The 25,385-nt window shown below is 37.4% G+C and overlaps 1 protein-coding gene and 1 long non-coding RNA gene across 4 annotated transcripts in view; one reads left to right on the forward strand and one right to left on the reverse strand.

Annotated features, from left to right (window-relative positions):
• The window catches only part of LOC127660374 (uncharacterized), a 77,704-nt gene that overhangs the window by 27,375 nt on the left and 24,944 nt on the right, over nt 1–25,385 (forward strand). The window lies entirely within an intron of this gene.
• LOC127660370 (anaphase-promoting complex subunit 1-like) overlaps nt 1–25,385 on the reverse strand; it is a 100,881-nt gene that overhangs the window by 21,640 nt on the left and 53,856 nt on the right. The window contains exons 25-38 of one of the 2 annotated variants that reach the window (XM_052150508.1): nt 25,090–25,268; nt 24,251–24,477; nt 21,299–21,417; nt 20,036–20,307; nt 14,413–14,647; nt 12,929–13,020; nt 11,988–12,122; nt 7,930–8,012; nt 7,182–7,260; nt 5,012–5,086; nt 3,265–3,335; nt 2,946–3,036; nt 2,703–2,756; nt 2,434–2,627 (exon numbers count right to left, since the gene is read on the reverse strand). In XM_052150508.1, coding sequence (XP_052006468.1) covers nt 2,434–2,627; nt 2,703–2,756; nt 2,946–3,036; nt 3,265–3,335; nt 5,012–5,086; nt 7,182–7,260; nt 7,930–8,012; nt 11,988–12,122; nt 12,929–13,020; nt 14,413–14,647; nt 20,036–20,307; nt 21,299–21,417; nt 24,251–24,477; nt 25,090–25,268 — 1,906 coding nt within the window. The remainder of the gene's footprint in view (nt 1–2,433; nt 2,628–2,702; nt 2,757–2,945; nt 3,037–3,264; nt 3,336–5,011; nt 5,087–7,181; nt 7,261–7,929; nt 8,013–11,987; nt 12,123–12,928; nt 13,021–14,412; nt 14,648–20,035; nt 20,308–21,298; nt 21,418–24,250; nt 24,478–25,089; nt 25,269–25,385) is intronic. The other variant, XM_052150509.1, reaches the window with a different exon arrangement.

Consider the following 25,385-nt stretch of genomic DNA (forward strand, 5'->3'; position numbering starts at 1 on the left):
TGGTCATCCATTGTTCAATGCTAATATTTGAGCTCTTTAAAAGGTCTCACTTAAAAATAATGGGCTAGTTGAAGGGTACACTTGAACAGGTTCTGACAGGAAGAGAGGCTCTTATAGTGCCAGCCATAGACCTGGTTTGAGGTCACGTCATTTCTGTTAAAGAAAAAAAAGAAAACGCTCGTTTAAGAGCCCTTGTACCTGCCCACCACACCACCTGCAAGTGCGTCACAGAAGCACGTTTTTGCTACGATTATGAGGCTGCAGCAATACAATGTGTTATTACAACAAGAATTCTTCCTTTGGCTGGTGTCTGCCACTCTGATATTGCTAGATTTTGCGCAACATTTTTGAAATGCATTACTGAGCAGAAAATAGAAACTGGGGTCAAGGGAAATAAAGAGATCAGATTGGTAATAAAAGGTCATAGCACAGGAAGCATCATAACAAAAGGCAATTATAATTTCTTTAAATGGCTAAACAGGAAGTGTCAGGGGCCAAAAGTAATAGATCAAGTTGGGGGCCAAAAACATCAATTTACTTTCCGTGTGGTTATTTTTAGCATTAACTTAGCCTGCTATTGTTTAAGCTATGCATGACAGTTTTAGGGAAATTACTAACAAACCGGTGTAAACGAGACTGAAGCTATTTAAAGCTAACAATATTTTTTTGATTAGGGTGACAGCATGAAATTGAGCACATAAATATTCACTAAATAGAGGCAATAAACATTAAATTCACAACATTTCAGAGAAATACAGTAACAATTTTTATTTTACGACACAAGAATAATGACAAACTGAGACTTTTGTAAACACTAATGAGTGATGACTTATGAATCAGCGAATACATTTTTTTTTAACCAGTTTACTAAAAATAATCACTGATTCATATCCCACCCAAAGCAAATATTGTAAACAATATTAAGTGAATCTGTAAATGTATTATTTATTTTTTTTTTTTACCAAGACTTAAAACAAGGGGCCTGTGTAGCTCAGCGAGTATTGACGCTCATGGAGTCGTGAGTTCGAATCCAGGGTGTGCTGAGTGACTCCAGCCAGGTCTCCTAAGCAACCAAATTGGCCCGGTTGCTAGGGAGGGTAGAGTTACATGGGCTAACCTCATCGTGGTCACGATTAGTGGTTCTCGCTCTCAATGGGGCATGTGGTGAGTTGTGTGTGGATTGCGGAGAGTAGCATGAGCCTCCACATGCTGCGAGTCTCCGCAGTGTCATGCACAACGAGCCTCATAATAAGATGCGTGGATTGAAGATCTGAGAAGCGGAGGCAACTGAGACTTGTCCTCCACCACCCGGATGGGGCGAGTAACTGTGCCACCACAAGGACCTACTAAGTAGTGGGATTTGGGCATTCCAAATTGGGGGAGAAGAGAGGATAAAAAAAAAAAGAAAAATGAAAAAGAACGAATAAAAACAAAATCACTTAAATGAACAAATTCACAAAAACAGACTTTTGTAAACAATACTGAGTGATGGTTCATATAAATCAGTGAATCTATTTTTTGAGCCAATTTACTAAAAATAACCACTGATTCACTTTCCGCCCTAACCTGTTGATACGCAATTCCCCCGCATGAGGTGGTGACGTCACTCTACTTACATTTAATATATAATTTACTGTCTATGAATGTAATTAATGTTAACAAATGATACATCTTTTCAAAGGTCTAAGGGTTCAACATTGATATCCGATCTCTGTTTCTCGATAGCAATCCTCCAGAAACAGTGATTGAGTTATTTGTGCAGGAGTACAAATGAAAACATGTAATATCAAAACGGGACTTCATACATTTATTATGAAAACACGATCGGCAGATGAATCCAGTTCAACACACTTGGGTCAATCGTCCTTGACAAGCGTTCAATGAAAAACATCCAATAGCACTTTTTGTCCATAAAAGTGATAAATCTGAGAAATATTGATATATTCTCCATTGTTTACATGAGATCTCTCCTGAAAGAATTACCCTTCATCATCGTCTTCAACAAACTGCAATCTGAGCAGCATTCATGTTGTAAAACTGTATATGATCTTATATATTAGAGTCTCATAGTTTTATTCAGAATAGCCGATCAGTGCCGTCAGATTTTGTGTCGTCTTGAAAGGCGGAGTCTTAATATTACTCTGTACACCGGCAGCGATTTTACAGAGGAAAAAGCTGCAGGAACCTCATTTTTTGTTCGATCATCTTCAAATCTGAAACGTAACTTCTGTGGCTTTGAGAACATTGCCAAGACAACCCAGAAATGCACTTTTATTATTGTTTATTTAATTATAAAAACATATTTCCATTACTATAAACTTCATCTTCTCTAACTTTAACAAATATCAACATATATTAATACTACAACTGTGTCCATACTCCAAATGATGATTTTGGTAGAAAGATTCACATGAAGCTCATTAGTGAACTAACCTTCCTCCACCTAGGAAGAGCAGGCCCAGAGCCATGTGGTGAGCCATGTGAAATCCGTAGTTCATCTCGCCAAACGTGCGTTTGTGAAGAAAGCGACATAGTTGTAACACTTTCAAATTCCCTGAACCGGCCATCACCATGGAAACAGCCAAGAGCACCATACTCAAACATGTCTGCAGGTTATACTGACCAGTCTGGAGGTTACACAAAAAAAAAGCATTTTTTTTATTAAATTAAGATGGATTCCATAAAGGCGAACAGCCGCTTACCACCGTAGTCGTAGATGTTGTCAGACACTGCATGAACTTTCGTGCAAATTTGTACTAAAAAAAAAGAGGGAGAAAAAAATAGGAAACTTTCATGGTGCCATACCATTCCATATACATTTTTCATGGTTTTACCAAAGAAAAAGTCCAAAAAAGAAACCATGGTATTACCCAAGTACCATGTCCAAACAAACATGGTAATATTTGGTACTTTTTTGTTAGTAACCATTAAATGTCCTCTCTCACCAGGCAGTCAAAAGCATCTGAATTTGCAGAGCCAGCAAACCGGAACCCAACGGCCAGGCAACCTCCGGCGATTATATAGTCATGAGCTTGACTGAAGAAAGAACGACATTTTAGCCTTATTTCACTCATTCACCTTCAATAGAAAAACTCTCAGACTATCAATGGAAATATTAAACAGACATTTAGGAACATTTTTAAATACAACTCCACATCAAAATTCTAAATGTCCAATTGTAATATGTGGCAATCTGAAATACTGTACTAATTTTTAAAATTATGTTTTGATGTTTAAAACATCTTTAAGAGAAAGTAAACTCACACTAAGGTTTCCATGTTGAGATCTTCAGAGATGTTCGCCTGCTCCTGGTTTCCAATGTTTTCTTGGATTATCTAAAAACACAGTTTAATTAATCATGCGTTTTACACCGAGGGGGGAATTCACTAACAGTTGGGGCACTTTTGAGGGTGGTATTTTGGTGCAAAAACCTGCGTCTTATTCACTAAACCGCTGCAATGACATTTCAGCAGGCGCAATCGTCTTAATTGCGCAGCGTGTATTTTTTTGTTGTTAATCCGATTAATCGCAGATTTTGAAAATGATTAAATTTGACACCATGTATACTCATTTTCCTGTCAAAACAATATGTAACAATATGATGCTTTACTAACATTTTCCAAACAAATCCATCCACAACAGAATGTTACCTATTCAAGTAACAAATGTTTCCAAATTTTTATTGGGAGGTTGACTTATTGCAAGAATCAGTCCCCATAGGTTGAGTGTTCATTCATATTTTCATTAATTTCATATTTTTTATTCATAATTTTAAATATTCATCACCTAACATTATTTATACATTTGCAACTGCTGTGTAAAAGCATTTATTCCTGCTCTGTGAAAACTTTGTTACACCTAATTGCCACTTCAGATGCAGCTTCTATGCCACCTGTGGAAAGATGATTTACAGTGAAGATGGCTTTAGTCCCAATAGGTTTAGTATTCATTGCAATTGGCCTTCTCTTAAACTCTCATCCTCCACAATATTAATCTGCCGTTAGACTGTGACTATCCACTTTCTTACAGCAATCGTGAAGCTGCGTTCATGATTCACATAAGAGCGTCAACGCCAGCGTCCAGAGCTTCTTTGAACTCCACAGGAAAAGTGCAGTGATAATTAAAACTTTGCGTGCTTCAGTGGTAATTAAAATGTGCTGATAATACTGGATTTCTATCACAAGTGCCATCTAGGCTTGTTTTTTACAACAAATAATAATGCTAAGAGGTCTTATCTCCATCTTTTTATCACTGACAGGGAAGCGCTGTATCCGTCACAGTACTTACTCCGGACGGACACGTCGCATCATTTATCATGGTTCATGCTGTATTAACAGTAAATGCGTTAATCACGATTAAGAAAAATTCACGAGTTCAAATTTTATTAATCGTATGCGATTAACGTGTTAATTCAATTAAATGTATCCAGATGTGCAGTGTAGTCAAGCACTTTTGGCATGTTTAAGAGCTGATTCAGGTGTCTGGATCACAGTGATGCTGTACAGTCCCGGCAGAGTGTGTCAGATCGCTGTGGTCTGCTGCATCCTCCACTATACAGCGCTCAAAATCAGCCTGCAAGATTTGATTTGCATGTGCAAAGTGGCTTCTGCATTTTTTTTATGAGCGTTTTTGCACAGTAATGCTGCATAGTTCCTGATCTGCAAAGTTCCTGTTAGTGAATTGGGCACTAAACAAGGGTGTGCAAATAACTGGCATCTGAATCGGGACAATTCCTTCTTAGTGAATTTCAACAGAAATTATTCATCCTAAGGAGGAAGTAATCAGAGAAGTGCAGTAATGTGCAGAAGAGTATCAGTGCCTTGAACTTGATGCGGTTAACCACTGGTAGCCAGTGCAGAATGATGAAGAGAGAGGCATGATGTGATTTTCCTGATGATTATCAATATATATATTAGGATTTTTCAGATATAAATAGGCACATTCTAAAATTAGAAACAATTATTTATAATCTACAAAAGGTACACACACTGCCAATGCTCAGCGTCAATACCTGAGGAACATTGCTGGTCACCCAATCAGCATTTGGAAAGATCTCATTCCACATGATTAGACATCTGGCCAGCGTCTGTAGAGAGGACAAAGGCACTTTCAGTAACTAAACAGAGAGAGCTCACGATAAAGACATTTTAAGACTATTTGTCAAGAGAGAAATGTTTTACATTTATTAATTTGGCCGACACATTTATCCAAAGTGACTTACAAAAGAGGAAAACATTATAAGCAAATCATTTTCAGGAGAGTGGTACGAAAAGTGCTGTATTACAAAGTTTCACTAGCATCAGAAAAGGAGTATTCAAGACAGATTAAAGTGCCACAAGAATTGAAACACCTTGAAAAGTTTTGGGTCACTTTCTTTGGAAACCTCAGTTGTAAATGTTTTAAGACAACATGGTGGAATGGTGGTGGTGTAGTGGGCAAAAGCACTGAACCGGTAAGCAGAAGGTTGCTGGTTTGATCCCCACATCCACCACCATTGTGTCCTTGAGCAAGGCACTTAACTCCAGGTTGCTCCGGGGGGGATTGTCCCTGTAATTAGGGCACTGTAAGTCACTTTGGATAAAAGCGTCTGCCAAATGCATAAATGTAAATGTAAGACATGTATGATATGCTGGTTCCAAAACCTAGTGAGCACTACCTACTCTGTGTCCCAAATGACACACTACTCACTATGCACTTACAAATTATACTATGCACACAGGCATGTAGTGGATGAATTTTCAAAGTGTAGTATCGTCCCAAATGGAACACTTGTTGTTTCTTCCTACATGAAGCATACACTGTTTAACAGCTGACAGAAGTTATGTTTCAAGCGCATGTGAGGTGTTGCTGCTAACTCAGTTCAACAGTTCTATCTTAAACAACATACATATTCACACAGTGTGGGGTGATGGTAAAGCATTCAACTCACATTTGTGAGATGCTTTATCCACTGAAGTTTCACTAACTGCTACATTTTTCATTAATACATTTTTTTTGTTGGACCAACAGCACAGCCAGTAACTCCGCCCCTTTCACTATGTACAGCAACCCACGTGCTATGAGTGCAAAAAGTGTCCAACATTCCACACTCCGTTTTGACGGTTGAAAAAGTGCATCATCCAGGTACTTAAAGTACACTTCTTTTTGCTGCATTTTCAGTGTTAACATACTACTCGCACTACAAAATGGCATAGAATATTGCAGAAGTGTGCGGATTGGGCACACATTTTTGTTCAGTGAGAATGTGCATTGTTTGGTGCCAAAAACGCCACATAAACGTGAGACAATGTGAACAAGCTTCTCTGATATTACTTGTAAACATGGAACAGACTTCAAGATTTTTAATAAAAATGGTCACCAAAATCTATCGTATGACTTCTGAAGATTTCTAGAATGGACTACGTTTATGATTCTTTTTCATCCTTTTTTAAAGCTTGAAAATGAATCACTATTCACTGCCATTGCATTGAAAAAACCGACAGAGAAATGCAATAAAACATCTCCTTTTTTCTGTTCCCCAGTAGAAAGCCAGTCATGTGGGTTTGGAACGACATAAATGATGACAACAGAATTTTCATTTTAGTGTGAACTATTCCTTTGTTCCATTTTGGCAAAAATAAGGTGTCTGATAAATGCAGCAAAATTATATTTTATCCTCCTGAGACCCCCGAGTGACTGCAGTGTGTTTGTGTGTTTTCCATTTCCCTTTTTGATTTGTATCTAGTAGCATCTAATAAACAAGCAAAAATTAAATACATTCTAGAGCAAATAGTTTTCCTAAAAATGTATGTCCTCATATGTGGACAGCGAGACTATGTTGTGACATTTTAAATAACACCAAGCCATCCACAATATTCCCATGATGCTTTATGGGAGATGTGGGCCGAACTTCCGGTTAAGCATAAACAATTGTTCAATTCACACCTATGAATGTTACCAACATATACAGCTCACTAGATTTTGGAACAGAGCGCCATAGTCTGTTGGGCAGAGAAAAACCTCAAAAGGAAATGAGATTCCTCTTAGTTAACAAGTACATCAGGCTGTTCCAAACTGCCCCCATTTGTGCCCTTAAAAGCCGTCATAAAACATGAGAGCATCGCAGCTCCTCTAGGGTAAAAGGTGTGACTGAACCCAGCGTGAGGTGTTACTGTGTAACCCTGCAGACAGCTCTCCCTTACCCTCAACAGCAAAAACTCAGGCTTGATGAAGTCCAGCAGGAACATGGTGTCTGGGGCTTTCAGCCAATCAGCTATCGACCTGGAGAATGGGCCAGAGAGGCAGGTGTCAATATAAAATTATTTTTTACAGAAACATTCAGCATCACCTAACTAGACACAAATCAAAGCAACAATAATTTAGCTGTTTCTTCATGTCTATATGTTAATTTATAAAAACAATACCCCATAATACTTCATTATGGAAGTATTTTTCAACAGACATTTTTTCCATAGACATCTCTTAAAATCCTTCATGAAAGAGTTCTAGTCCATAAACCAAACCAACCAGCTCTAAGGTGAATCACAGCATTACAAAAAACAAAAACAATGTATAATGTATAAACTATTGATTTTAGGTTTTAATAAGTTAAAACCATGCAGATTAATGGCTTCAACAGAAGCATTGATTAACAACCTCAGAGCTCTCAGTAGTCTTAAAAGGATTTGTTTAAATCACTTCCCCTATGGAAATATCCAATATGGGATTTTTACTTTCGGAACCAGACTATTGCATCACACTGGGTAGCCCAATCCACAGTGCAATCTCATTGGACCAAAATCCTGCTCCACATAACTTTATAATAAACATCAAATGTTCTGTTTGGCACACCCAGTTTCGTTTTCCGTGGAAAAAAAATGGATTTCAAAACTTAATGTTGTAATCTGTTTGTTGAACTAAACTAAATAAGTGACAACAAAAAAAACTCACCTGTTGTTTGTTTTCAGGTAGATCATGGCAAGGGCAAGTGTTGCACCAGCACAGGTCACATCCACATTGATAGTGTCACCCTCCTAAAACAAATAAACAACCATGTTTAATTAGAAACATGCTTTTTAAGATTATTAGTGTAGTCTAACAACAAGTTCAGAACAGTATTCTAGCAGGAAACTCTATCAGTATGTCAACATTGCACAGTCTATAATACGCACATTTTCAGTATGTCTATTTTGAACTTGCATTTAAATAGAAAACAAAATCGAAGGACATTGACCAGTTTATTTTCACAGATCATGTAGCAATATTATTTATGACAACTAAGCACATTTTCCTGTAATGTGAAAAATTATCTTTTATCTAAGAATTCATCTATAGTGGTAGTATTTGTTGAAAAACAAAACACATCAGAATATCATTCTTATATTATTTTACTTTAGTAATTCATTTTTTTAATAATTTTTTTATGTGCTTAAAAAATAAAATCTCATGTACATAAGTATTCACAGCCTTTGCCATGACACTCAAAATTGAGCTCAGGTGCTTCCTGTTTCCACTGATCATCCTTGAGATGTTTCTACAACTTGATTGGAGTCCATCTGTGGTAAATTCAGTTGATTGGACATGATTTAGAAAGGCACACACCTGTCTATATAAGGTCCCACAGTTAACAGTTCATGTCAGAGCACAAACCAAGACATGAAGTCCAAGGAATTGTCTGTAGACCTCCAAGACAGGATTGTATCGAGGCACAGATCTGGGGAAGGGTACAGAAAAATGTCGGCTGTATTGATGGTCCCAATGAGCACAGTGGCCTCCATCATCTGTAAATGGAAGTTTGGAACCACCAGGACTCTTCCTAGAGCTGGCCGCCCGGGCAAACTGAGCGATCGGGGGAGAAGGGCCTTAGTCAGGGAGGTGACCAAGAACCCGATGGTCACTCTGACAGAGCTCCAGTGTTTCTCTGTGTAGAGAGGAGAAACTTCCAGAAGAACCATCTCTGCAGCGCTCCACCAATCAGGCCTGTATAGTAGAGTGGCCAGACGGAAGCCACTCCTCAGTAAATGTCACATGACAGCCTGCCTGGAGTTTGCCAAAAGGCACTTGAAGACCTCTCAGACCATGAGAAACAAAAGATTGAACTCTTTGGCCTGAATGGCAAGCGTCATGTCTGGAGGAAAACAAGCACCGCTCATCACCTGGCCAATACCATCCCTACAGTGAAGCATGGTGGTGGCAGCATCATGCTGTGAGGATGTTTTTCAGCGGCAGGAACTGGGAGACTAGTCAGGATCGAGGGAAAGATGAATGCAGCAATGTACAGAGACATCCTTGATGAAAACCTGCTCCAGAGCGCTCTGGACCTCAGACTGGGGCGAAGGTTCATCTTCCAACAGGACAACGACCCTAAACACACAGCCAAGATAACAAAGGTGTGGTTACGGGACAACTCTGTGAATGTCCTTGAGTGGCCCAGCCAGAGCCCAGACTTGAACCCGATTGAACATCTCTGGAGAAATCTGAAAATGTCTGTGCACTGACGCTCCCCATCCAACCTGATGGAGCTTGAGAGGTCCTGCAAAGAAGAATGGGAGAAACTGCCCAAAAATAGGTGTGCCAAGCTTGTAGCATCATACACAAAAAGACTTGAGGCTGTAATTGGTGCCAAAGGTGCTTCAACAAGGTATTGAGCAGAGGCTGTGAATACTTATGTACATGTGATTCTTTTTATTTTTTATTTTTAATACATTTGCAAAGATTTCAAACAAACTTCTTTCACATTGTCATTATGGGGTATTGTTTGTAGAATTCTGAGGAAAATAATAAATGTAATCAATTTTGGAATAAGGCTGTAACAACAAAATGTGGAAAAAGTGAATCGCTGTGAATACTTTCCGGATGCACTGTAAGTGCGGTATAGTGTAAACAGTCAACAGGTTTTATGACGTGATCATTATATTATAAGTGTTATTTACCTGCTTTAAGTAAAGTTACAAAAGCAATATCTTCTTAAATTTGTAACATACATTACAAGTCAGAATTATATAATGGAAGTTATTTAGAAAATAATCTCCAAATAAGATGCACAAACATTAAATTATAGAGTCCATTATAGAATCTTTTTTTTATTATTTATTATGATTTTTTTATTCTTGGGTGTATTTTAGAAGACATTGCTTTTGTCACTTTACTTAAAGCGTACCTATTATATATATATACACTCACCTAAAGGATTATTAGGAACACCATACTAATACTGTGTTTGACCCCCTTTCACCTTCAGAACTGCCTTAATTCTACGTGGCATTGATTCAACAAGGTGCTGAAAGCATTCTTTAGAAATGTTGGCCCATATTGATAGGATAGCATCTTGCAGTTGATGGAGATTTGTGGGATGCACATCCAGGGCATGAAGCTCCCGTTCCACCACATCCCAAAGATGCTCTATTGGGTTGAGATCTGGTGACTGTGGGGGCCATTTTAGTACAGTGAACTCATTGTCATGTTCAAGAAACCAATTTGAAATGATTCGAGCTTTGTGACATGGTGCATTATCCTGCTGGAAGTAGCCATCAGAGGATGGGTACATGGTGGCCATAAAGGGATGGACATGGTCAGAAACAATGCTCAGGTAGGCCGTGGCATTTAAACGATGCCCAATTGGCACTAAGGGGCCTAAAGTGTGCCAAGAAAACATCCCCCACACCATTACACCACCACCACCAGCCTGCACAGTGGTAACAAGGCAGGATGGATCCATGTTCTCATCCTGTTTACGCCAAATTCTGACTCTACCATCTGAATGTCTCAACAGAAATCGAGACTCATCAGACCAGGCAACATTTTTCCAGTCTTCAACTGTCCAATTTTGGTGAGCTCTTGCAAATTGTAGCCTCTTTTTCCTATTTGTAGTGGAGATGAGTGGTACCCGGTGGGGTCTTCTGCTGTTGTAGCCCATCCGCCTCAAGGTTGTGTGTGTTGTGGCTTCACAAATGCTTTGCTGCATACCTCGGTTGTAACGAGTGGTTATTTCAGGCAAAGTTGCTCTTCTATCAGCTTGAATCAGTCGGCCCATTCTCCTCTGACCTCTAGCATCAACAAGGCATTTTCAGCCCACAGGACTGCCGCATACTGGATGTTCTTCCCTTTTCACACCATTCTTTGTAAACCCTAGAAATGGTTGTGCGTGAAAATCCCAGTAACTGAGCAGATTGTGAAATACTCAGACCGGCCCGTCTGGCATCAACAACCATGCCACGCTCAAAATTGCTTAAATCACCTTTCTTTCCCATTCTGACATTCAGTTTGGAGTTCAGGAGATTGTCTTGACCAGGACCACACCCCTAAATGCATTGAAGCAACTGCCATGTGATTGGTTGATTAGATAATTGCATTAATGAGAAATTGAACAGGTGTTCCTAATAATCCTTTAGGTGTAGTGTATATATATATATATATATATATATATATATATATATATTACAAATATATAAGACATTACAACTTCTGCAGATAAAATTGGATTTTGCTTGTGTTATAAATACATTATTCTCTAATGTATAACTATGAACAGTTAAGTATTAAAATGTATTATATTTGAGATTTATGAGATGTTATAACATATTATAAGGTGTATTATGAGATATTACTAATTACTAGTTGCAAAAAAAATAAATCACCTTGAAAAAAACGTTAGAAAACTTTTTTTTAACTAATGAATATTATATAATAATACAACTATTTTAATACCTTTTACTTCATGGTTACACCAAATGACGTTTTGAAAGTCATTAAATAAATGTTTGTGTAGACAATGCAATAAATGTTTTTCAAAAAAGTTGACACGTGTGCTTTAAACTAGACATTTAAACACATTTCTAAGTATCACCTCAGACAATCTAATTTGTCTATGACTTTGTTCTTCTGATCTTGTGGTTAAATATGGGCTGGATCATATTACTTTGTGAGATCATTATTTAAACTGCAAAGCACAAATACATGAGATGTGTTAAAGCTCCAGATAAATACTGATGGTTATGTGATGACTCCACCTTGATCTGGTAGCTGGGAGACTTGTGCTTCTCTCTGTTGGTTCCAGCATGAGTGCGGTGATGTCCACCGACCATATACTGATAAAGCTGCTCGGGCACGTTCAGGTCAGTCATCCCGATCAGGTTACTGCCATGCTGCAGTAAACAAAACAACAGTGTCAGTGTGGGAATAACTCTGGTTCTATCCTATCACAGGAACAGACAATACGTCTCAACACAGCACAGAAATACCAATCAGCCACAACATTAAAACCACCTGCCTAATATTGTGTAGGTCCCCTCATGCCAACAAAACAGAGCCAACCTGCATCTCAGTACAGCATTCTGAGATTATATTCTGCTCACCACAATTGTACAGAGCGGTTATCTGAGTTGCCGTAGACTTTATCAGTTCAAACTAGTCTGGCAATTCTCTGTTGACCTCTCTGGTCCACAGAACTGCCACTCACTGGATGTTTTTTGTTTTTGGCACCATTCTGAGTAAATTCTAGAGATCAATGTTGTTTTCTGTCTGATGAAGTGCCCACAGTTCAGCACTGTATTGATATTTGGCAAATATTCTCTGTTTGATATTCACAAAATTCTGCAAATAATTCAGCCTGCATGGCTTCTGTTTTTGCTTCTTTTTAAAGTATATTTAAGAAATGTAAAAAGTCTCCTACTGATTTACTAAGTTAAATGCACAGAGTTCCCACACCTTTTGAACCACTGAATTTCAATGATTGTTTTCACAAATTTTCCAGTGTTTATCCAGTACAGATTACAGGATACATTTTTGCAAATATTTAAAAATATATGAACATTCATTTCTTAAGAGATTAAACTCAGCTTTATCAAGCACTGGCATTTATACAGGTATTTGCGTGAAATTGTTTACAGCTATTGCTGATTATGCAAGGACAGAAGATTTTAAATCATTTAGGAAACATTAAGAATCTCACCCCAAGGCAGACCATGCCAAGTGCCAGCCCTGCTGCGAGTGAGTAGGACTCTCTATCGGTACAGTACTCCAGCTCAGGACCAGGTGGACGTCCTTGAGAACAAGCACCACATTTACAGCTGTTACAGACTCAATACTGTACAGTATTACACAATTAATCATTTAAGATCTGAGGGTGTCTGTTTCAGTCTAATACCCAAAATTAAGACTTATAATATTTTGATAAAAATATTTTTGGTTTGTTTAGTTGTAAAAAAAACAAAAACATTTAAATATTTTTTATGATAAAGATTCTGAAAGAGAGGGGGGGGGGGGAGAGCCAAATATTTACTTTTCCCACCGTATTTTTCTGATTTCACATTATATATATATATATATATAGATATAGAGATATAGAGATATATATATATAGAGATATAGAGATATAGATATATATATCTAAATGCAAATAAGGTGGCTACGAAAAAATTATTTGTTTTGTTCCCAATCATGTCAACTGAAACTGAGAAGAATTGTGTTGATACGACAAACCACTCAAAATGTATAGCTTTACAAAAATAATTTATCAGAGCCCAAAAACAACTCCAAACAATTAAAACATAATAATACTAATAACTCATACACAACAACAACTAAAGGTTTGCATAGCATGCAGACATTATTTTAGTAATGAGATTTCACAGAATGAGTGTCGTTTGACACATTGAGTCTGTCATTTACATGGCGCCATCTCCTGGTGGCCATGTGTAACATTGTGCTTCATGTGATTGATCTAATGATCTAAGCAGATCTAAGCAGCTGATTACTTTGTGGGTGGGCTTGTAAGATAATCGCCTCCCTTTCAGTAACGGTATGTGATATTTTATGGTTTGTTTATTTTTCGTCAAGTAATAAGTGAAAATGTGGCCTATAAAGCAACACCAAATATAATGAAACATGAAGGTCAAAGACATATACTTAGCTATTACTCAATATATTTTTGTCTGCGAGTAAAACAAATAAGCCGGCTTTATTCTCCTCTTTGAGAACAATGACACATGACTATTTGATCAGTTGTTTTTACCGATTACAATAATATGTACATTGCAAAATTATTTATAAATGATCAAAACAGAACACTTCTGATTTGTCTGCAAATTTCAAAGCAATTGTTCAGTTTTGGTAATAATGCCTACATGCATTGTAAAGTACAGCTTCTAAGCTTTTAAACAATACCTGTTTTGTGTTGGTCAAGACTGTAGTTATTAATATTTTCATAATTATTTTTGTCTCGCTGACCCTTTTGAGCTTAAAGGGTTAAAGGAACATTTCACAAACAAAAAAGTTTGGTCCAACCCATATGACTTTCTTCCATGGAACATAAAAGGAGATGTTAAAAGAGAAGTTAGGCTTTTTGTGTATAACAGAAGAAAAAGCAACATAAATGAGTAAATGATGATAGAATTTGTGGGTGAACTATCCCTTTAAGCAAATGAAAAGACTAACCAATCTCTGCCAGCAGCACCTCAGCATTGTGCCGGTGGCCGGTACCCTGGTAAACCAAGCCGATGCCGACCACAGCAGCCACCTGCACACTGTGCGGAACATCCAGCTCAGTGGAGGTGGGCGGTAACAGAGCAGGAATATGGATGCTTAGCAGACGTGTGATGGACATGTCCATGGTACCCAGTTTGGCAGCAGAAACGCCCAGCAATAGCCCGATGCTTGTCATCTCATGACTCTAGAAGAGACAAAATAAACAATGATTAGAATTTCATAATGACTCCGTTCCAAAACCAAGTGTGCTGCCCAAGCAGGCAGGATTTTATGGCATCATAGGTATTTCAAAACGTACATCCTAAAATACCTTGTTTTAGCCTACCATAATTCTAAGGCAGCCCTGACTGTTCTTACTACTCTTACTACTTTTGGCTTATTGCTTATGACGAAAATCTAATTTTTATGTTTATTTAGCACCAATTTACATTCCCTTCATTAAACATTAGAAAGTATGAAAACAACTTGCCACAAGACTGATAAGAAGTAAAAATGTAATGTAATCTAATTAGCAATGCTGTCAGTCGATTATATTTTCAAATTGTGATTAATCGCGTCATTTTTGGAAGTTAATCGCAATTAAATTGCAGATTTTGAAAGTGCTGAAATTTTATTAAATATACTTCTTTCCTGTCCAAATGTATTTATATCCTTCTTAGGAAAGAATAAAACAAAACAATGTTACAATATAATGCTTTATTAACATTTTCCAAACAAAGCCTTCTACAGTACAAAAGATAAAAATGCGCTAAAATATCACCAATTGAAGTAACATTAAACATTTCCAAAGTCTAAGTGGGAGTTTGAATAATTGCAAGAACTAGCGTCCCCATAGATTGCATTTATACATCTCTTAAAGTCTAATCCTCCACAATATTAATCTAGCGGGAGACTGTGGCTATCCACTTTGTTACAGCAATCATGCAGCGGCGTTCATGATTCGCATCAGATCATCAGTGTCAAGCACCGCTTTTAACTCCACATGACAAGCGCTTGCAAAACAAAAACACCTCATTCTGCATTTTGGTGATAGTTAAGACTTGCTTCTGTGGTAATTAAACTGCACCTTACACAGGCTGAAAAATACTTGATTTCTAGGCATTAAGAGCTCCTTTAACCATCAATTTATCACTGAATCACTGCTATGTGTGTTGTGTTGTGCACCAGTGTAATTACTCCAGGCGTTAATCGCGATTAAAAAAAAATGATGCGTTAAACTTTAATTAAACGTATGCGTAAACACACATTTTGACAGCTCTACTAATTAAAATAACTTCATTTATTTGTAATCTGAATGCATAATCCAGATAACATGTAGTCCATTACTACCCAACACTGCATGTATCCTTCATGGAAAAGACACTTAAATAATGCATTGTGACGGCTATAGTGGAAAAAACATTGTGAAAAGATGGCAGATAAAGCAATAGAAATGTAAAAACAGTTAAAACATTCAATCTAATGAAACATTATTTGTGTACTCTGTATTTTTGCTTGTTAGCATATCATAGTGCTATCTTAGCATCATGCTATGAGTTGCTACCTATATGGAGTGTTCCAAATCACTTATAGTATGAGGTTCCACTTCAGTAAGGATGCTCCCTATGTAGACAGCAAGGTAGCACACTTGAAACAGAGCTAATATATGTCCATGTATCACAATTTGACTACATGCCATAGTCCATAAAATAATTTCTCCATTCAACCAGAGAATGTCCATGCAGTAAGCTAGGCAGCCTTGCGACCTACATCTACTCTTCATTCATTCATTAAATTCACTATTTCATTAATTGTGTGTTTGTATGATGTAAAATAGGATGTTTTTCTCTGAGATTCTTGTAAAAACGGCATGAATACTATGAGAGACAAGAAAGCTCCGCCAAAGATGTCTCAGTGTGGGAGTGGGCAGTGTAAACATCAAGCTAGCTAAAGGCTCTATATAACTTATAGATTTCAGATACCTACAGCGACCACAGAAAGTCTCAACAAAGCCTGGCCTGACTGGAAATGAGAGACATCAGCATGCGTTACTGCCCTGTGAACTGTCAAAATGAAACTGAGCTTTACGTTTGCCTTTCATGTGACAAAAACAACAGGATAAGAGCAAAAACCCCAAAAACCCTGCAAACCTGACAGCTCCCATGCTAAAAATGGAGAGATAAGAGAAATGGGGGAGGAGGAAGACAGTTTCGGTTTTCAGGAAGAACCTCTTAGCTCTCCAGGTCAAAAGATTCATGCTTGCCTAAAGTGTTTTTTTTTTAAGTTGGCTTACACATGCATCAGACGCAAGTCATTGGACAACACATCAAGTCTGTTCTTTTTTTTCAAAAGACATGAACCATGATTATGTTGTCTTTAAAATGTCGTGATAAAAATTTTTTTTTTTTAAAGTGTGTCAAGACTATTGCAAACTGTTCCATTCAGTTGCTCTCCGTCGAGCGGTTTTAAAAAGGAAAAATGCATCCTGTCTGAATGCCCCCTAACCCTCCTCAAACAGTGTTAAATGTTGTTGGTGCCTCGATTCAAGGTAAATCGTGTATATGGCCTACAAATGCAAAAAGCAGTAACTACACATTTTTTCAAAATTGAGTTTCTTAGACTATGATCTGTCCTTTGACAGATGATTTGGCTCAACTATGCTCAGATAACAAGAAAATGTCCACACTAATATGCTTCGTTTGAAAAAAGCATTTATTTTGCTACATTTACACCCTCTCATTTTCCTTCACTGACAACAAAGACATTTGAAAATGCTCTCCATTACCACATTCTTTGGACAGTGATGACGTTAGGGAAATAAAAACAGGATTTTTTCTCATTTCAACTGATTAGTGTGGGCATGGCCTGCGAGAAACAGAGGGAGACTTTTATATTTGAAGTCAGAAGTTTACATACACCTTAGCCAAATACATTTAAACTCAGTTTTTCACAATTCCTGACATTTAATCATAGAAAACGTTCCCTGTCTTAGGTCAGTCAGGATCACAACTTTATTTTAAAAATGTGAAATGTCAGAATAATAGTAGAGAAAATTATTTATTTCAGCTTTTATTCCTTTCATCACATTTCCAGTGGGTCAGAAGTTTACATACACTTTGTTATTATTTGTTTGCATTGCCTTTACATTGTTTAACTTGGGTCAAATCTTTTGGGAAGCCTTCCAAAAGCTTCTCACAATAAATTGCTGTAATTTTGGCCCATTCCTCCAGACAGAACTGGTGTAACTGAGTCAGGTTTGTGGCCTCCTTGCTCGCACACCTTTTCAGTTCTGAACTTTTCAGATCGGACTGAGGTCAGGACTTTGTGAGGGCCACTCAAATACCTTGACTTTGTTGTCCTTAAGCCATTTTGCCACAACTTTGGAAGTATGCTTTGGTTAATTTGGAAGACCCATTTGTGACCGAGCTTTAACTGTCTGGCTGATGTCTTGAGATTATGCTTCAATTTATCAACATAATTTACTTTCTTGGTGTAGTGGTCTAAACCACATAACTGGTAAACTGTTAATCAGAAGGTCGCTGGTTCGATCCCCACAGCCACCACCATTGTGTCCTTGAGCAAGGCACTTAAATCCAGGTTGCTCCGGGGGGGATTTTCCCTGTAATAAGTGCACTGTAAGTCGCTTTGGATAAAAGCGTCTGCCAAATGCATAAATGTAAATGTGAAAATGTAATCTATTTTGTGAAGTGCACAAGTCCGCAGTAAAGCACCCCAACAACATGATGCTGCCACCCCCATGCTTCACAGTTGGGATGGTGTTCTTCGCCTTGCAAGCCTTACCCTTTTGCTCATTATGGCCAATCCAATTTTTGTTTCATCAGACCAGACAACATTTCTCCAAAAAGTTATTAGTGTAATCTGGCTTTTTTTATGGAAGTTTTGGAGCAGTGGCTTCTTCCTTGCTGTGCAGCTTTTCAGGTTATGTCAATATAGGACTCATTTTACTGTGGATATAGATACTTGTCCACCTGTTTCCTCCAAAATCTTCACAAGGTCCTTTGCTGTTGTTCTGGGATTGTTTTGAACTTTTCGCAACAAACTACGTTCACCTCTAGCACCATCAGGCATTTGTAAATTGCTCCCAAGGATGAATCAGTCTTGTGGAGTTCCACAAGTCAAGCAAAGAGGCACTGAGTTTGAAGGTAGGCCTTAAAATAGATCCACAGGTACTCCTCCAATTGACTCCAATTAGCCTATGCTAAGTGGCTAATTGCCTAAAGGCTTGACATCATTTTCTGGAATTTTCCAAGCTGCATAAAGGCACAGTTAACTTTGTGTATGTAAACTTCTGAATCACTGTAATTGTGATATAGTCAATTAAATGTGAAACAATCTGTCTGTAAACAATTGTTGGAATAATTACTCATGTCATGCACAAAGTAAATGTGCTAAACGACTTGCCAAAACTATAGTTTGCTAATATTAAATCTGTGGAGCGGTTAAAAAAATTATTTTAATGACTTCAACCAAAGTGTATGTAAACTTTTGACTTCAACTGTATTTGTACCACATCTGGCTGGACAATCAAAAAAGAACAAACCATTTTTCGCAGATTCAGGAGAATAGTGGTGCAAATTTTTTTACAACTGTTTAGTGAATTCGCTGTTCAGTGTTTGCAGTTACTGCATGTTGGCATTGAAGGGCAGTATACTGATGCTGCAAATTGCTAATGAATCGAACCGCAAAGCACCACTGAAAATGATGCTGTAACCATCACAAAAATAAAACATTCACGCAATTATTGTTTTCATGATTGATCATTGTCAATTTCGAGTTATCATTTCCATTTCTAATTAGGAGAAACACCATATTCAACTTAAAGTAATATTCCGAGTTCAATACAATTAAGATTTTGGACAGCATTTTTGACCATGTAGATTACCACAAAAATGTATTTCAGTTTGTCCCTCTTTTTCTTTAAAAAATCTAGATTACAGTGAGTCAATTAAATTGGAATTGAGTGGGGCCAGTTGTTGGAATACATTTTTGTGGCAATCAACATTATGCCACAAATGCTGCTGATTGAGCTTAACTTGTACTGAACCCGGATTATTCCTCTAACAATGAAATTCAGCCAACTTTAAGTGTCTCTCTGTAGCGCCATTCATCGTCATGTCCAATTTTTATCAAGTGGAAGGTTAATCAAAATTTTTCATTAACAACTTCATTAGCAAATATTCCATTGAAACCCATTATGTTAAATGCTCTTTTGGTTTTTCCCTCTAAATAACCAAAACAATTTACATATTCCTCACAAACGCACAGTTCTCATCTAGATCTCATTTATAGATATGCGTCGGTGACACATGTAATCTAAGGTGAATCATTCTGTAACACATGAACGTTTGGATCAGTCACACATTAGTGGACGGCTGCTATATAATACATGTTCCCTGGGCAATCTTTAGTGAAGCCCTTCTTCAGGGCCTGTATTCACAAAAAATATTAAGGCTAAAAGTAGCTCTTAACTATTCTCTTCAAATCTAAATGAACCACCTATTTACATCACGGCTCCACAAACGTACCAAAATGAAATCAATATTGCAGCTTCAAAATGTCGCTGCAAACTAACCTTGGTGAGGTAGTCATGGATGTTAAGTGTTGCTAGTTTGGTGAGGTGTCCGTTGAGACCCAATGCCATGAGGAAACCGGCATACTCATTTGCCAGGTCGGCACTTTTTGGTTTGTTATAGGCAATCCAGGCAGATTCCACCTGAGAGACAGGAGCTATCTTTAGACCTGCTGCCACGCCATTATGGAAGCTCGGCCAACTGGTCATGTTGGGGGGCACATCGATGTTACCGCTATTTAAATCCACCGTAGTGTTCCTGGGAGGAGCCCGGCCTGAGGGGGGGAAACATATAAAAGGGCCGTTTCAGTGACAAGTGACTTCAATTTTGGTATATTTCTCACAATAGCATATCATATGGTTTAAGAAGACTTATAATAGATAATAGATAATATAAAGCTCAATTCATATGGAATACATTCATGGTGCTTTAAGCGTTTGTTGGGGTTATTTTTGGAGCTTGAACGGTTTTTGTATGTAAAAAAAGATCTGCATTAAGATTCTTTAAATTCTCATTTGTGTTCCTCAGAAAAATTATATGGCTGCAGGATTGGAATGAAATGAGGATGAGTATATAATGACAGAATTAAAATTTTTAGGTAAACAATTAATTTAACCGCTGAATCACTGCATTGTAGCTAGTTAAGTTCAACAAAAATAACACGCCACAAATTATAAATTGGTACATTTTAAAGTGCCAGGTCTAAGTTTTACAGTTGGGAGTGGAAAGCTGTCTGGAAAGGCATAAGAAGGCAGAACTGTGGTGATTTTTAGTTGTCTGAAGCAACTAAACTTCATAGGAAGAGGTTTATGACATCATATAGCATGTTATAAAATGTAATAAAAGGTGAGGAATTACAACCACCACAATACAATAAAATGCTCCAAAGACAGTGGAGTGGACTCTAGCATGAGGCAAACAATGATATATCTTTGTCTGACAGTAAAAACATACATGTAAGGTAATCGTTAACCTCAAGTATGAGCTATAGTGATACTAACTGTGTTTTGCAGCCCTGGCCTAAAATATCTAAAAACTAAAAAAAAGTTAACTTATAAATTTTTGCATATATTTTATCTTTAACTGACAAAATATTGCTGAAGATAGAGTGAGAGATATAGCGCTCTGTGGTGGGAATGGTCTGAGGTTTGTGTGTTGGCAATTGGACACCCCTACCAAATTATAGAGGGCTCTTAAAAATGATTGGCTCTTAAAGGCTATTCATTAGGGAGCTTCAAAGCCTGGGCTGTGGTTTATGAGAGTACCAGTCAGGTTGAGTTTGGGCACAGGGAGTGGTTCGGTTGGCACAGGGTGGTACGAGAATAAAGTGAAGAGTCCACGGCCCACTGGAAGAGACATGGTGCGCTGGCACAACTGCAGCAGCCTGCAACCAAAACCAGAAGAGAACAGCATTAATTTATTTATGTAGAAGGTTTTTGTGTTTTCTTTGCTATCACATTAATATTCAATATTTCACACATCTACATGAAACCATTTTCAGTTTCCTAACAGCATTGTTTTCAGTGGAGGAGTGTGAGTGTAAACAAAGCAAAACCAATGCATTTACAAATTAAAACCTATTAGTGTGGACAGCCTTAGCATTACAAACAAGTCACAGCATTACAAAAGAAACTCAAAAATTCACTTTAAGCAACAGAGCAAATTAAAGCACAAATGTACGCAAATGTTTTACTTTTTCCCATAAAGGAATGTATATTATGACTTGTATATTGTGTATATAATAACATGTATGACTTTCTTCTGCTGAACACAAAAAGATTATCTCAGCTCTGTAGGTCAATACAATGCAAGTGAATGGTGAACAAAACGTTGAAGCTCCAAAAAGCACAGAAATGCAGAATAAAAGTAATTCAGAAGTCTCCAGTGCATTTTTTATTTCTTAACTATTTTAATTATTTGTTTGGAAAAGCCAAGGCAAATAACAACATATAACATACAGTAAATAAAACATATCTTAAATTTCAGCTTTGCTTTTCCATTCATAAAAGAAAATTCACAATATATTATTTGTACTTATTATTCCTCTCTGAACATGCCACACAACTGCTTGTTCGGTCACTTGTCATAACTAGACTGGACTACTGTAACGCTCTCATTGCAGGCCTTCCTGCATGTGCAATTAGACCTCTGATATTGATCCAGAATGCAGCAGCACGTCGGTCTTTAATGAACCAAAGAGAGCACGTTACACCACTCTATGTCTCTCTCCACTGGCTGCCGGTTGATGCACGTATCAAGTTCAAGGCTCTGATGCTGGATCTGCTCCAGCATACCTAAAATCATTTCTGCAGATCTACACGCCCACCAGAAGCCTGTGGTCGGCTAAGGAACATCGTCTTGTTGTACCAACACAAAGAGGCACCAAAACACGATATGGCGGAATAAGCCCCGCCTTCTAAATAAAAGAGAAATCCCATCACTGCAGATGTTAAACAGTCCCGGAACAAGAACAGACCCGGACCCGGCTGACTGTCTAAAATATGGACCTGTGAGACCTCTAATTCGGAGTGAAGTCATATGAAAACCATTTTAACCACTTTTCCTCGATTTGTAGACCATATGTTTTTTACTACATCCCACACTTTGAGATGGATTAATCCAAGGGTTATATTTATCTAACAAATGTGCTCTTAACTTTTTATCGACTATCATTGCTTGAATTGGTATATTATCAGTTAATGAAACCTCTAAATAGTTTTATTCTTTTGCAGTTTAAGTGTTTTATATCCGATCCTAGGTTTTCTACCTTGCCACAAATAATGCAAAATATGTTTTTCCCCTTCTGCAAATTGCATTTTAGAAATCTCAACAGGTAAAGCCTGAAACAGATACAAAACTCTGTAATATATTCATTTTTACTGACTCAACTCTTGAACCAAAACTTAAAAAAGGAACCAAATTCCACCTGGCTATATCTACCATTAATTTAGAGTTCAAGGCATCATATTTGACAGACTTAAGTTTTTTTTTTTTTTTTTTTATCTTTACATAGGTGAACCCCAAGATATTTAATTGATTCTTTCTGCCAATCAAAACTATATTCGTTTTTTATATTTAATGGAGGATTATAACTATAAATCAATAGTATATTTAACTTGAAGACCCAAAGGTATGTAGGAGATTTATTAATACAGGAAGGCAATTTGAAGGATCTCTTAAATAAATTTAAATGTCATCAGCAAAGAGGGCAATTTTATGTTCTGATCTGACTATATCAATTCCTTTTATATCAATCTATTGAATAATCGATTGACTAAGTGGTTCTATATACAATGCAAGGAGGAGGGGTGAAAGAGGACACCCCTGTCTGGTTCCTCCCTCAGGAATTAAAGCATTTGATACACTCTAATTTATCTTTTAGTCTTGAATGTGGCTTATTATATAGGCATTTGATTGACGTTAGAACCTCCTCATGAAACCTCTTCATGAGTCTTAAATATATATGCCCAATTTACTGCATCAAATGCCTTTTTGGCAACTAAACTCAATATTAACCCCTCAATACGGACACTACATATCATGAGGCACAGCCAGAAATATAGATGTCCATTATCCTGAGTCTGCCTTTCTCTAATAAACCCAGTTTGATCATGAGTTCAGGCAGTAAAACTTCTATTCTTCGTGCTATGATAGCTGCATATAATTTATAATCAACATTGAGCATGTATATAGGTCTCTATGAGAACAGACCAAAATGTAACTAATATTCACTGTACATCTTGCCATTCCAGTCTCTAGGCCTGATCATGGTTTCAAGATCGATTACACATCCTAGTGCTTGACACATTCGCAGAGCGCTAAATGATGCTATAGGAAGAGTATTAGAGCTAGAAATCATGATCGCCATGGAGACTACTGTCAAAATGTACAGTGTAAAAGGAGTTACATTTTGATCTGTTCTAACCCAAAACTGATTCGATGTACGATTTTATAATTTTGTGTTCAGCAGAAGAAAGAGTCGTATACATCTAGGACATCATGAGGGAAAGTAAACACTGAGTGAAATTTCATTTTTAGGTGAACTTTCCCTTTCAATTTTAAACACGGTATAAACTGCATTTGAGGATTTTTTAATTTTTTACATCTCGAGCATCCCTCGCAGGCATTTCTTCTTCAGTGACTAACTAGACTAGTTCTTTAAAGACCTCTTGAAGAGGTTTGCTACCTCTATAAATAGGGACAGTTGAGTCACTCACTTGTTCTCCTTCTCCTCAATGTACTCATGATCACTGACTTCAGGCAGGTGGGGCACATTGACCCGTACAGGTCTGGAGCTCTGAAGCAGACGCCTGACCTCCTGCACCCTCAGGTCCTGACTCCAGATCAGTCCCGTCACCTCCGGGTGCAGGTCAGTCATACCATCCTCTTCCTCCTCAGCCTCGCTGGTCAAAAGAGGCTCCAGCATTACGTTCAAACCTACAGTCTAGGGATAAGACAAAGGTCTAATGTCGCAAAAAATCAGCATGTTGATCATAAGCATGAAAATGGAGTTTATTTATTCTTAACTACATACATTTTTTGCATTGTATTTGCACCATATTCTTTCATCTTTTTTAAATATTTACCTTTTTTTTTTTTAATCTTGTATTTCATAGTGGCTCTAATAAAAATTTTGGCCTGTCATGGTTTAACAGATCCAATCCACGTTCAATGGAAATTATTTATTGTTAGAATGATAAAATAGCTTTTAAACGCAAAATATCTTATGATAAAATAATGCTATTAAGAGACAAAATATCAAAAAATCAGCCTCTGGATTCTTGTTAAAATAGGTATTGGACAATGTGTTCATATTGGTGCATCCTAGTAAAAATATTGTATCTTAACTTTATATTTCATGTTTTCTACGATATTTGACTTTTACCTAAAAAACTAAACAAATACATGAAAATAAACTATAAATGCAGTCTGAAATGAATTTTGCCATTATATTTGTAGCCTTTAAAATGAATTATATTCGCTCCACATGAACACCACAATTTCTATGACAACGTTTACACATACACTGAACTCCACATGTCATTCACTTTCTTACCGATTTGCGATGGGCTAGGGTCACTTTGTGAGCCTGCCTGGTGAGGTCCTGTCGTCCAATTAGAGCACAGACCTCCTCAGACCAATCAGAGCAGGGGTGTTCTCTGCACTGGTAGATGGCATCTCTGATTGGCAGTGCCACACCAAATGGAACTGACTCCAGATCCTTTAATGTAAATCCTGATGCAAGAATCAAGCACATGTGAAACAAACACTAAAGAATCTTATTAGACACATAAATACTATGCTAAACTCAATATAAATTGCATGTCTTTAGAAGGATAGCGAACCTGATCT

Source organism: Xyrauchen texanus, chromosome 20 (genome assembly GCF_025860055.1).
Source record: "Xyrauchen texanus isolate HMW12.3.18 chromosome 20, RBS_HiC_50CHRs, whole genome shotgun sequence".
Lineage (NCBI taxonomy): Eukaryota > Metazoa > Chordata > Actinopteri > Cypriniformes > Catostomidae > Xyrauchen > Xyrauchen texanus.